This window comes from Semicossyphus pulcher, unplaced genomic scaffold (genome assembly GCF_022749685.1).
Source record: "Semicossyphus pulcher isolate SPU_LCO1_2020_fin unplaced genomic scaffold, fSemPul1.0.p SCAF_13, whole genome shotgun sequence".
Classification (NCBI taxonomy): Eukaryota; Metazoa; Chordata; class Actinopteri; order Labriformes; family Labridae; genus Semicossyphus; species Semicossyphus pulcher.
The window spans coordinates 3,166,329-3,180,440 of NW_027211637.1; the positions used below are offsets into that span (position 1 = coordinate 3,166,329).

Genomic DNA, 14,112 nt, shown 5'->3' on the forward strand with positions numbered 1-14,112 from the left:
GTTAATCACTTGCGAATATTTGATTGTTGTCACTTACAGATAAACACCACCGTCCACGCTCGCCTTGTTTACATTTGTTCAAACTTTATTGAATACTACTTCAATTTACGAACATTTGTTTACATTTAGTGGGAGGCTGGACAATCACGTTCGTATACGTCACCAAGTTCTCTATGAACTCTGGGTAAGTCCCACAGGAAAGTCTGCAGATGTGCAGACTCACAGAAAGTCCCTAATGTGGCACACACACACACACACACACACACACACACACACACACACACACACAATCCCATAAGTAGCAATTAGCTGAGAGTGTAACATTAACTTTATGTGATTAGTTCACATTCGTTTGTTGATTTAGAGTTACTCCATACATTAATTATTTATGTGACCTTTAACTGGATTGTAGTTACATAAACGTTTAGACACATGTATTTGCTCGGCCTCAGAGAGGAGAACATGACCTATTCTCATGGAAATATGAACCTGTTTTACAAGCAGACTGGTCATTAATGCTAGCATTTACATGTTGCTGAATGACTCAAGTATTAATGCAACATTTTCAACCCACTGAGGTTGAATAAGTTCCATCCATTCATTTTCTTCTGCTTCTCTGCTTCGGCCATGCCGCGCAAAGTGGCCCAGACCTCCGTCTCCCCAGCATTGTTTTCCCGCTCCTCCCGGGGGAGTCCAAGGCGTTCCAAGGCCAGACAGGGTATATAATCCCTCGAGCGAGCTCTGGGTCTGCCCCGGGGTCTCCTCACAGTTGGATGTACTGGAAAACGTCCAAAGGGAGACATCCAGGTCTGAACCACCTCAACTGGCTTCTTTCGATGCGAAGGGGTAGCAGCTCTACTCCGAGCTCCCTCCAGATGTCTGAGCTCCTTACCCTCTCTCTAAGGCTGAGCCCAGACACCCTGCAGAGAACGCATTTTGACTTGTATCTGTGACCTCATTCTTTCGGTCACTAGCTCATGACCACAGGTGAGGGTTGGAACGTAGATCAGCGCCCTCTTCAATTCGAAGGTCTGGTATAACGCCTGCATTACTGCTGAAGCAGCACCAACCCTTCAGTGTACATTTTTTTGAATTTCGTTGAGCTCAACAGAAGCTCCAAAGGCCGACACAATAAACGGACAAGTATTCATTATTACATTACTTCACACATGAGGCCGACATTTGTTTCCAGACTCGTGGTTCACTTCACCTGAAAAGTAGACTTGTTTAACTAATCAGCAAACCATGTGACAACTTCGTCCACATGTACATTATTGTTAACGTGACAACAAAAGGCCTGGTGACGGTCTGACAGCTTCTGCAGAACTTTTGTCAGGAACTTCTTTTCAAAGCAGAGTAGTCCTCTGACCGATGAAAAAGCTGCGTCAGTTTAAACAATTGTGCATGCGACCACGACAACTATGACGCAGACACAGAAACACGATGCTGCAACTAGATAACCAATCCCAAATGTTTCTGTACTTATGAAAGTACTTTACCCTGATTGCAAACTTTAAGGCCTCCCCTGGACCCTTGGACTGGACAAGGTACATTTTTTAATAGTAAAGGCACTTTTTTTTTCTGTTGGATCTACTTTTTTGACTTAAGTTTCCGGTCCCTGATCTCTCTCCTCCAGGACATGCACTCTCTAATATCTCTGCTGTGTTTATACAAACGAACAGTCCAATAAGATCTCAGAACATATTTACCAGGTTCATAAGGATTGGGGTCGGTTTGGACTGGTGGCCTCCGTGATGTCACCCATTGGTTATCAAGTGCGTAAATGAAGCTGAAAAATGGCCGCCGCCATGTTGGTTTATAGGAGCCTGAAGTGGCCAAATTTGGTTGATGGGGTGGAGCTGCAGAGTTATCAAAGCTAAACAGTCTGTGTCTGTGGCTGATCCATGAACTCGTGAATCAGCTTCTTTAATTTCTTTCCCTGTTTCCCACAGACGAGATTCTGTTTGTGACAGTGACTGTTCACAGTATACCTGCTACTTAGTGCTAAAAATATATCAATACAAAAACACTAGCATTTAACTCACCGAAAAGCTTCGACTTCTCGCACGGCCAGAAAGTTCCATAAATCCCAGAGAGAGAGAGAGAGACGGATTATTTGTCCAAACTGCGAATGAAAACGTCCCGTACAGTTATCTATAATAAAATTAGCTATTTGTAACAAAACCGTTTTTTATATCAGGCTGTTAACATGTTTATTTCTGCTGTAAAAATGGGCATTTTCCCATCTGCCGTAATGTTACTTCTTAGTTTCTGGAGCCTCAAGTGGACACTCGAGGAACTGCATTTCTTTGCACCTCCGAATTGGCTTCATTTTTCAACACTGGCGGTTGTCGCTTGGTGAAGGCCGATACCAATAAGCGAGACTTTATGGAGTGTAAAATACTGTCGCTGGAACAACCGTGGTCCCTGCAGTGGAAATGTTCCTTGAAAGGTTCCTCCTGCCTACAAGTTCCTCAGCTTTAGATGATTATGCACCTACTGGTCTTCTGCAGGGTGCTATTGGCCTTCTTATGAGCCTTCTAATTGTAGTCACATCAGCTGCTAAAGAGCCATTTAATGGTCTGATATCATTTGAAGTGGGGTATTAAAACAACAAGATTGTTTGAGATCTTTAGAGGCATTGTTTGGAATAATTCTGCTGCACTTTGACATTTGTAGGGATATGCCTCCACCTAGTAGTAACCAACGACTCCTGTGGCGCCCTGAGCCTCAGCAGCAGTAGTAGCAGCGGTTGATAAATACACAGTTTGTCTGGAAAGAGTTACATAACTGTTGGAACAAGCAACGTGAAATGAAGCAAAATGCTTTTAGCATGCTTTCTGCTGTTTCACACAATCACAAGCTTTTAGTGCAGATGCTCGTTTTAGAGCCAAGATAAATAATTTACTCCTGAGATTATTTTCTGGCCTCTGCAGTGCAGACGGCTTTGTGATAGGGCTCTTTGTGTGCCATGTGACCAAGTAGGAGGGAGTGGGGGCGCCGTATTACCTCCTTCAGCGACTACCTTTGAACATCCAGGAGCAGCTCTGCATGGCATCGGACTGAGAGGAACACACACTGCTTCATCCGGCCTTCAACAAGCTCCATCATGAGCAGTGTAGTCCAGAACCCGTACATTGGCCGGACGCCAACCACTCGGGTGAGTAGCTTGGATTGATAGTAATAGGATTAAAGGACTGCATGGATATGCTGCCCATGTCTGGAGTACTGTGTAAAACCATGGAAAGGTGGCCCAGGATGGTCCAACATCTGGCTGTCTAATACCTTTTGTCTGGTCCTCCTGCTCTTTTGTAAGACATAACTCTCCTTCTGTTCAGTCTCAGTGAGTAACTGGATGATGTAATCCGTCTTTGTCATCAGGACGGGGAAAAGAGGGTCTTCAATTATTGAGTGGTTGGGATTTTCTAGTCTATGTGCTCCAGCAGGTTAGGCAAATGGAGAGAGAGTGTAGTTGCATGTGTGAGGACACCAAAGAGGCTGTATTTAATGTTACTGTGACTATTTCAAACGTGTATGTTTATGAGCTTCTAAGCATCGACTGGAGCTTGTCTTTGCCAGAAATACCACCTCTTATTAGCTTGTAAAATTAGACATAAAGCGTGATCAAAAGCGCGCTAATTTTTAACTTTGCTGTTTGGAAAAATATAAAGGTACTTCATATATTACTCCTGGGCCTCACTGCCCACCTGTGCGTCAGTGTTAACAGGTTAGAGCTACACAGCCCACATGAGCAGCTCAGTCGCAGCTGCAGACACGTTTCATCGAGAGAATTTGCGTCATCTCGTGCAGAGTTTACAGCAAGAACAGACATTGAAAAAGTGACGTATGGTCATATTAACATCATGCACACAAAATTACATCTACTGCTACAGTTTCAACGTCTACCTGTTCTGTCTCTTTCCGGACGGATGTCAACTGCTGATCCAGTGTTCACCAAGGTTATTGTACATCCAGACATTGTTTTTAGCACGGCTGAACTGCACCTGAACCAACACTTGAACCGTGCAGGCGCCACATCTGGTTGTCTACATGACTGGGATTGAAGGTTAAAGTATATTCACAACAGCTCCTTAAATAACAGCACAATAGGTTGGCACCATTTCTGCCTCAGCTGTCATCATGTCATGTCTCTCAGACCAGCATTTTTATCTCTGAAGCCGGAAATAAACTTGTGGAAACCTGCTAAACTAAACGGGAACAAGTCCGGGGACGCTACGTCCGTGCACGGAGGAACATGTTGGAGAGACGGAGTGGGGACAGTGCAGACGGTGTGTTCTGTCCACCGAACACACAATGGCTTCAGAATGAACATCACAGTAACCTCCTCAAGTGTCACCATGTCTGTTGTTTACATCTCACACATACGGTTGTTGCATACGGCCTGAGCTCTCTGGTGCGCCCTCTAGAGGTCCAGTAACACACGTAGTGCAGAGACAAGTATGTGAACAATTATGTTCATGATGCAGCCGTTTGTGTGCGCGAACGCAAGGTTAAAAAGCAGCTATATCTCCGGCCTTAGATGACGTGAGGTTGAGTATTTGGTCCACCAAGAAGACGCTCCTTCTTGCCCCTTTCCAGCAGTTGATTTTGGTTTATACACTCTTGGTGTATACTTGCCTTAAGCTTATGGTTATGCTGTAAGATACCCAAGTGGGAGTTGCTCAGTGGCCTGGCCCTTTAACTTTTTGCCCAGTCAGCAGTTGGGTCTGAGTCGCTGAGTGTTGGATTCAGGCCCTGCTGGAGGAACATCAGATCCCTGACAGGCTTGAGTGCATGTTCTTTATGGTGCAGCAGAAACTAACCTTTGACGATCACTGGGCCCAGCTTTACCTGCGAGGCTCAGTTACAGTTGTGCAATTTTCTCTGAAACAAGTCCTGATCTGTCACGTAACCACCAGTAGTCAGTGATTTTCCTTGCTTTAATTGACTTTAAAAATTCAATTTGCATATGGACTTTATCTAAAAGATAAAAAGAAAACAATACGCTTTATTTTGATAAGGAAAAATAAAGTCAGCTTGTTCATTCAGGAAGTCCTCTGCACATCTCAAAATGCTTGATTCCTCTTGATGCATAAAAAAGCTAAAAAATTGAAGTAACTTTTTAAATTTTTAAACAATAAATCTCAGAGAAGGGAAGAAGGAAATGAAATATAAATGCAGGATGAGCTCCCCTCCCCCGAATAATATTCATACTGCCCCCGACCATTGAAAGACACAGCTTTGTGCATCATTTAAAAAGCAGTAGACCAAAGTATTCAACAATGACATGATACTTGTTCTAAGCCTGTATCCACTCTGCTCTCTTTGTGCCTTTCTGTCTGATACTTGTTCACATTATCAGAGAATCTTCATTATGAGACCTTAAAGTTAGTCCTTACAAACATCTTGTCTTTCCGTTCTTCCTTCAGCCAACACTGCTTTGTCTCCCCAACGTGAATAATCCTCATGCATGCCACAAACCCACAGATGTCAGCCCAGGCACCTAGTATGTGAGTACACACCCTGCACCGTATGAACAGCTTTGTCTCATGTGCATGAGTGCATGTTCACTTTTTAAACCACACAGCCAAAAAATAAAGCCTTCAGTCCTTCACTCACCCATTTATTATTCAGTGTTTGTACTTCAATAATGCAGACAGCAGAGACAGAGCAGAGACTGTGAAGCTCTGCTGTCATTATTGTACCAAGCCATGACGCACATGGCAGCGGGAAGGGGTTAAAAATACTCCTTATATAGTCCTCATGACTGACTGACAGATCATTGAAGGAGCAGTCATGGCTCCATATTACCCCTGTTTGATTTTGACTCCACTTCCAGATGCCAAAACCCGGGGGCAGTGGAGCGGTGCCCCCCGGGAGCCGGGACGGCGGCGGGATATGTCGAAGCAGCAGCATCAGCAGCGGGTCTGGAGGAAAGATCATGTCTCTGTCATCCATGAGTGAGAGCGTGAACAGCGGCCTGAGCTGCTTCCTGTCGGAGCAAGCTCTGGAGCAGGAAGAGCGTCAGCAGCGCAGCAGCCATTTAGCAGAGTTTCAGCGCCTCAGAGAGGTCCGAGCGGCCGCTCAGCTCAAGAACCTGGAGGACTTCCTCAGGATGAACCATGTTTCACTCAGGGACACCATGTCTTATTCCACTGGCATGATTTACAGGTAACACGAGGGCATAGGTGGTGCAGAATCAACCTACTGAAGCAGCCTCAGAGGCTTCTCCCACAATGTTTGTCTAAAACCAGTGCGATTATGAGCACACACGTGTACGGTTTTTCCCTGGCGTGGATGAAGGATGAAGGATAGCAAGTACGAGGGACCTGTTAAAGATTCAGGTAGCAAGTGCAGGTAGCTGAGGAGCTGTGCTTTGTGGAAGAGCTTGAGGAGGTTGAAGACAAGTTGGGCTGCTGGACTCAAGATAAGCTCATTCCAGGTAGGATGGAGCATGCAGGCACACCAGCCAGGTGTGAGATGCAGTAGTCTAGAGTGTGAATGAATCTGCATGTTTTAAAGCAGCCAAGAGCAGCTGGTCGTCCAGGAGAGGTCATGGCTCTGAGATGCCTTCCCTGGAAGGAAGAGCAGTTGAGGTGATTTAATGAAGAGATGTAGCCAGACATGCAGCCACTCCAAACAGCTATTCTGCTTCTGAATTAATAGCAATATTGATCTGGCCAGTGTCTCTTTATTGTACTTGTGTATTTGATAAGGCTGGCCCGGCATAGTAACAGTGGTAACAATGCTGTTGGTAAAAGAAAACCATATGATTAACAGACACAAAAGTTGTACAACTTGGCCGTTGTTAATATTAGTTATAAAATCAGTTCTTTCCCAGCCATGAAATAGTGTTCGCGTTGTTCAGGGATGATCGTATACAGACTGCACGCAGGATGTCGCTGTGCTGCTCAGCAGGAGACAACTGTAAAGGCTGCAGTGCTTTTTACTCAACTTTTACCAAAAGCAATACTTCAAAAGTGATTTTGTTCTCTCTGCACTCTATTGATAAAGAAAATATGACATACTGATAATATATTATATATACTTCATAATTTGCTGCACTAACCGGAGTGTGGTTCTTTTTTCATCAACAGAAATCTGGGCAAATCGGGGCTGAGGGTGTCCTGTCTCGGATTAGGTGAGTGTGAAACAGTACACATACGCTGATAATCTATAATCACAACAAAACCATGGATATCTGGAGAGGTAGCCTATGTAGAAAAAAAGACACACTTGATACAAATGCTCTTCTCATATGCAGATCTTCTTCTGCTACACAAACACAGTTGCCATTTTCTGTCTGTGCAGGCTCGTGGGTTACCTTCGGAGGACAGATCACAGATGAGGTAAGAGAGAACACCTGGACAGTCTCATGTAGTAAAAACCATCAGTTCAGTCTGTATCTGTGGTGACTGGGACTGTGTTCTGATTGTCAGGAACAGACTTCTAAACTGAAGAGGAAAATTAAACTTAGGCACTCAGGTGTTCAGCCTTTGAAGTGGAAATATGAGACTGCTGGAAAAGTAACATAACTTTCAGACGTTTTAAGTGTTAAGTTAACATTTGATCCGGACTGAAATATTTCTCTTTTTTTCTTGCAATCTGTTGACAAGAACAGTCGCAAACTTGTGGCAACTTTGCATCTTTGTCCCATCCTACACTTGTCTTGTCATGTGTCTGTGAAAAGAGAAATTAATTCATAAGACAATCATGAACAAGTTTCTGTCATTGCCAAAAACCTTCTCAGAGGTCAGAGAAGGAAAATACAACACTTATCAGTTTGCTCTTCTTGCTGTTGCAGGTTGCAGAGGAGCTGATGACTCTGGCGTATGAGAATGGGATCAATCTGTTCGACACGGCTGAAGTTTACACAGCTGGAAAGTAAGTCTGACCTCAGGTAAACTTGTCAGTCCAAGTCTATGTAATTACATTTAATTTCATTTGTATTAATTATTTTTGTCTTTTGCTAAACTTTTTGCAGGGCTGAAGTCGTCCTTGGAAACGTCATAAAGAAGAAAGGATGGAGGTAAAAGTTTTCAGATTGTGTCATTGCTATTTTCCACCCGACGCAGTCGTCTTTTTCACGCCCAGCGCCCTCATTGTGTAAATAGCAAGTGATCTTGCATCAACGTTAGCGCCTATGGGCGTGTTGGTCATAAAATGAGGATGTGGTCAGGCAAACGGGTAGCGCGTTGCTATCTTGAGGACACAGAAAGCGACTGCGGAGGAGGCTCACTGATGCCTCCACACACACCTGCTTCATTTCAGGGAGATTCCTGCTCGAGCCACGCACAGGCCAAGCTGCCACATGAAGCTCTCCATCATGCTTGTTCATTCAGATGCACGCTCGCTCTAACACACACAGAAACACACACACACACGCAACTAAGAGGTAAATTCATGTACTACTACCTGCTGCACCGACAATCGTGCCCACAGATATTAATACACTGTCCAGTGTCCATTACGCACGCACTGGAGAACACAGCCACGTGATACAGCAGCAACAACAAGTAAATAAACATTTACAACTTACCTTTCTTATGGTCAGCACACAGAACTTTAATGAACACAAGATCCTGTCCGATCCTGACGGAGTGGAAAGAAACAAGTTGAATATGCCGGTCGGGGTCCGGTTATATAAGAAGAATGACTGAAATGCGCCGTGTAAATAGCAACACGCCTGCCTGCAGGCGCACAGGGCTCTTAAAGGCAATGAGAGCTGACACTCTGATTCATGTTATGCTGAAAACACACCTATGAATAATCCAGGGACTTAAGCCTTCCTCTTTGCGCCTTGCTCCTCGGTTTGTGTCCAGATTGTGCACCGTCTAACTACAAAGTCACTTTGCACCATGCGCTTTACACTGTGCACCTTCCACCGTCTAAACAGGGAACTTATTCTTAAAACTTGTATTATATTAAATTCAGTTTAAAACCTGTATCTATAACTAAAATTAGTAACTAAATAAATCTAATTGAACATAATTAATCTTTTATGCTTTGTCGTCTGTATGTAAACTCATCACCAGACTGGCACATTTATGGATGTTGAGCAGATCTTCAGTCTCATAGCTCGGGGTCGCTCCTGCTGTATATCTGACTCACTGTGATAATGTAAATAAACTCTGCTCACATTGGAGCGTTGCATATTAAAGGACATGTTTTCCACCATTTAAAATGCTTTTATATATTTTATTCAACAGCAAAATCCCCATGGTGCAAAATACAGTTCAGTATCTGATGTATAATTCATGTCGAGCCCGCTGCTCCAAAGTTAAGCTTCAATCTGAGGACGAGAGGGAGTCATGAATCACTCAGACAGGATCTGTGCCGAGGCATCATCATCGGTTAAACTGAGAAGGCTGCAACCAAAGGGACGTTAAGCTAGTAATTCACCATATGATTAATGACGCCAACTGTTTCCTTTGGTGCACTGAGGCTCTCTGTCCTTGTTTGGAGATGTTTCATTAGATTTGCTTTCTTTTAAAAGGACAATTAACCCAACAGTGGACAAATCAACAGCAGCACAACCCAGGATCATTGGATAACTCACTGGACCAGCTGTTGTTGGTCCAGTGAGTTATCCAATGCAAGCTGAAGTTCTGCTCCGCTGAGACTCGAGACACGATTACAAAAACAGATCTGTCTCTCTGTCTCGTCTTAATAATCACTGCTTGTTCCAGATTTTCTTTCGTTATTTCCACATAGTTTTTTGCGTATTTGAAGATGTCTTTCAACACAATTGTACATGTATTTAATTAGAGTACATTTCCTGTTCACTCTCCATTTACAGATCATTTTTGAGGCCAACCTGTAAAGTTTGGTTAACTGTTGTTTTTCAAGGACTTTGGTCTCCTGCCTTGCACTGCACTCTGCATTCTTACAGATTAAACTTTTCTGGGCCTTTTGCCTTTGTTTTCTACTTATTGTATGTCGGTGGGTGTATCAGCATGTGGGCCATTGTGTAGTTTGTATTGCGAGTTCTTGTATACACTTGTGCGATATAAAAAAAGAAGACTACATGGTGTTTGACTGTCAACAGAAATAAATGGGGCCTAAATGAACCTCCTGCATTTGTTGGAGAGATGCACAGCTCCTCAAAACAGTAACAGACCGCTCCAAATGTTCCTTAAGGGCCCCAATCAGACAGAATGTGTTTTAGCAGCTGGGGGCTTTTTTGTCATTGTTTTCAATGAGAGGGGGGCTTTTCACACGCTGCTGTTGCGTTGCAGAGCGCCTAATATAACGGTTAGGTTATGACAGCTAATGATTCAGTGGTTGCCTTAACAACAGTAGAAAAAAAAGGCGCAGCGAGCTGCTCTTTTTTTAACCGTAGGCTTCAACAAAAAAGGCAGAGCGGTGCGCCTCGTGTTTTACAGCCTGCGAAACGCCCTGTCTGATCAGGCCCTAAATCAGCATCTCTCTCTTCATGTCATGGTCCACCTAATCCAGATCTGACCCCCACTGAAAACCTCCTGAATGTGATCAAGAGGAAGACGGATGGTCACAAGCCATCGATCAAAGCCGAGCTGCTCCAAGAGCGGCCTCACGTCACCCAGCAGCACTGTGACAGACTGGTGCAGAGCATGCAGAGATGCATGAACGCTGTGATTAAAAACCAGGTTGGGCCCCTGTCTGAAAATTTTGCCCACTGAGGTCAAGAATCCTGCTAAGTTTTGGACGCTTAAATGAACTTTAAATTAGTTTTGTTGAAAAGCTTTAACCAGCTGAGAGCTGAGAGCCAAGTTAAAGCCGTTTTAAACTCATAAGGATAGAAACAGTTATCCTTTATCACACCTCTGCTCGATTATTGTAACTCAGTGTACATGGGGTGGACCACATCCACTCTTTCACAACTCCAAAATAAAACAGTACTGAAGCAGATTCTAACCTGCCTGCGTTCGGGTCAACTCCTGCTTTTTTATATAGCTTGACTGAAATCTATTTTATGTTCTCTCCTGCAGGCGCTCCAGTTTAGTCATCACCACCAAAATCTTCTGGGGTGGAAAGTATGTATATAACATTTTAAGCTTTTTATATCTGTGATTGCACAGAATATAAAGGCTCCCTACTATTAAGAAGCTAATGTGTTACAAGTCGGCACATTAGTGGAGGTAACAAACCTTCAGCTCTGAGATGAAATGTTTGTTTTTCAGAGCAGAAATGGAGCGAGGACTGTCCAGAAAACATATCATTGAAGGTAAGATGTGAAGCTACTTTTATGAATTAACATAAATCTTTTTGTCATGAAAGCAACAGTGTGCAGTGGATAAGTTGATATCTTTACGCAACAGGTTTACGAGCATCTCTAGAGAGACTTCAGCTGGATTACATAGACGTTGTTTTTGCGAATCGACCAGATCCAAACACACCGATAGAAGGTGAGCCTCCTTATTCTTCAACAGATCAGACGTATGCTTCTGAGGGACTAGCCCTTAGCTTGTTTTTCTCTGCTCAGTCAACAAGACACTAAGGACTCTATCATCATAAATAAAGGTTTAGAGTCTTTGAAGTCTGTCTACTGTTCGCTGAAACTTTGTCACTGAAGCTTTTTGGTCTGTTGGGGTAGAGACGGTGAGGGCGATGACCCATGTGATCAACCAGGGGATGGCCATGTACTGGGGGACATCTCGATGGACCTCCATGGAGATCATGGTGAGTTCACACGAGTCTCTAGCAGGTAGATGGACACTCGGTCTTATTTGATGCACACTGCGTTTGGCTAGGTTTTTCAAGGGTCTATTTCTTGGTCGGGTTAAAAATGTTGGGCCTGTCAAGACACTTGTGGCGCACACCTGCTCAGTGATTGTTCTTTATGTTTGCTGTAGGAGGCGTACTCGGTGGCTCGACAGTTCAACCAGATCCCGCCCATCTGTGAGCAGGCAGAGTACCACATGTTCCAGAGGGAGAAGGTTGAAGTGCAGCTCCCCGACCTCTTTCACAAGATAGGTAAGGAGTTGTATGATTGTATACGTTTGTACCTGATATTGTGGAACTGCACATTAAGAACATTAGAAAGAAGCTTCTTTGCCTCGCTTTGGTCATGCAGGCATCGGAGCGATGACGTGGTCTCCTCTGGCGTGTGGGATCATCTCAGGGAAGTACAACAACGGGATCCCCCCTAATTCACGGGCCTCACTCAAGGTTATTTTAATGTCCTTCTGTTGGCTCACATCACTCTGACCATTTATCGTGTCATCTGCTTGATACATCTTTTCGAAGTGTACTACCCCGTCTACGTTACCTGCAAAGATACACCTGGAAAGCTCACCTTATGTGACATTCAGGGTTAGGGTTATCCTGTTCCTGCTTTTGGCCCTGATCTCTGTACCGCTCTCTCTGCTGCAGGGTTATCAGTGGATGAAGGACAAGATCCTGAGTGAGGAGGGGCACCGTCAGCAGGTGAAGCTAAAAGAGCTGCAGGCCGTAGCTGAGCGACTCGGCTGCACGCTGCCTCAACTGGCCATTGGTATAAATGTGCTCTGTCTTTACACCCATGGGTTCCTTAACGCCAACATAATGCACCTGTACTGAGTTTATGTGTAACTGCAGGACATCTTCCAAGTCTTAAAAACACAAGTTTGCGATCCTGCATTGTAGTCCAGATGACAACAACAATGGCTGCTGAAGGATGCCTTCAGCTTTTCTTCCTGTGCTGTATGTTTCCACAGCCTGGTGCCTGAGGAACGAGGGGGTGAACTCGGTCCTGCTGGGAGCTTCCAGAACGGAGCAGCTGATGGAGAACATCAGAGCAATACAGGTCAGACAGTTTAGAACCAGCAGCTGGAACCAGTATCTTAATATCTCTATGACAACAACATGTGTACCAAGCAGTTTTGGGTCAGTGTTTGGAGTACTTTAGGTCATTTTACCAGTCGTGGATCAGGAGGTCAACTTTTCATTCTCAAACTGACTTTTGGAAGAAAAGCTCTGAGATGTTAAAGTAATATGGATATATAGACATTGTCAAGTGCTTTACATTTCATGGTCTGTACCAGCTAAAGGTGCAGTTAGACAAAATACGGAGCACATTTTTTAAAGGTGCGAGCTCAAACAAAGTCAATGCAAAGAAGATTCAAGGTTTTTCGTGAGCGAGAAATCTGTTACACTCGGTTGCAAAATTTTTTCAGCGTTGAGTTTCTCCTGACCTCCTGAGACGGCATCATGAATGTTCAATCCAAACCCCATTCAAAAACAGTTAAAAAAGCTGCTTACATGTCTTGTGTGGAAAACAGAGAATAGAAAGCGTCATTTTTTTCAGTAATCAAAGCTCTGTAGTGAGCCACATTTTGTCCATTCGTGTGATTTGCTAAGTAGTAAAACTGCTACTCAGTGGAGACGGATCAAGCCTGAACCAACTAACAGCCCATCAAACTGGGCACTGGTCACGTAGCTGTTAGCATCATTTAAGCTAATACACACAGTCCCTGGAGAGGGTGCTTAAATCTAAGACTACGTGCACCTCTGGGTGGTTTTATGTGATGGTTTTATTCTTCTCTTCAGATGTTGTAAAGCTTTATTCAAACCCCTGCCATCTTTCTTAAATTGCATCTGCTTGCAACTAACTGAATTCACACTGAAGCTCGTGATCAGCAGATGAATTCTCTAACTACTCTGGTGTCGTTGACTCTTCCACACCAGGAAAAACAACCAGAACCAAACTGACAAACATGCCGGAGTCCTTTGAGACCCTGAGAAACAAAGACCTGCCTCTGATAGAAAATAAAAGCCGGCTTGCTCTGCAGTCGAGCTGAATAAATGGTTTGATCAATGACCTTTCTCTCTTTTTGTTCCACAGGTTCTTCCAAAGTTATCTCTGTCCATCGTGTCTGAGGTGGATAACCTCCTGGGAAACAAGCCGTACAGTAAAAAGGACTTCAGATCCTAGAAGCACCAGTGATGAAGCTATCCACTATTCTTGAAAGACATGCCTGTAAATAAGAGACACACATGGGCATTAAGCTATCTATGAGAGTGCAGCTAACAGTAAAATGTTTCTGAATGACACAGCAAACCAAACAGATGTGCCGTTGCTCATTTCATCAATCACACACTCCAGTCTCCTTTCTTGAACACGTTTGCACCGACTGCCACCTGAAGATATCA

The 14,112-nt window shown here is 44.0% G+C and overlaps 1 protein-coding gene across 1 annotated transcript; it reads left to right on the forward strand.

Moving 5' to 3' along the window:
• Positions 1 to 3,109: 3,109 nt before the first annotated feature.
• LOC138589618 (voltage-gated potassium channel subunit beta-2-like) lies at positions 3,110 to 13,894 on the forward strand. Its single transcript, XM_069659999.1, has 15 exons — positions 3,110 to 3,160; positions 5,840 to 6,171; positions 7,098 to 7,141; positions 7,312 to 7,349; positions 7,805 to 7,884; positions 7,985 to 8,029; positions 10,971 to 11,015; positions 11,163 to 11,206; positions 11,301 to 11,387; positions 11,576 to 11,661; positions 11,835 to 11,955; positions 12,056 to 12,150; positions 12,355 to 12,475; positions 12,678 to 12,766; positions 13,805 to 13,894. Exons 1-15 carry the CDS (start codon positions 3,110 to 3,112, stop codon positions 13,892 to 13,894), a joined length of 1,368 nt encoding a protein of 455 aa, XP_069516100.1.
• The last annotated feature ends 218 nt before the right edge of the window (positions 13,895 to 14,112 follow it).

Coding starts and splice junctions, on each gene's coding strand:
- LOC138589618 (XM_069659999.1), top strand. CDS start 3,110: ATGAGCAGTGTAGTCCAGAACCCGTACATTGGCCGGACGCCAACCACT. Junction 7,885..7,984: donor GAAGTTTACACAGCTGGAAA/GTAAGTCTGACC, acceptor AACTTTTTGCAG/GGCTGAAGTCGTCCTTGGAA. Junction 11,388..11,575: donor TCCAAACACACCGATAGAAG/GTGAGCCTCCTT, acceptor CTGTTGGGGTAG/AGACGGTGAGGGCGATGACC.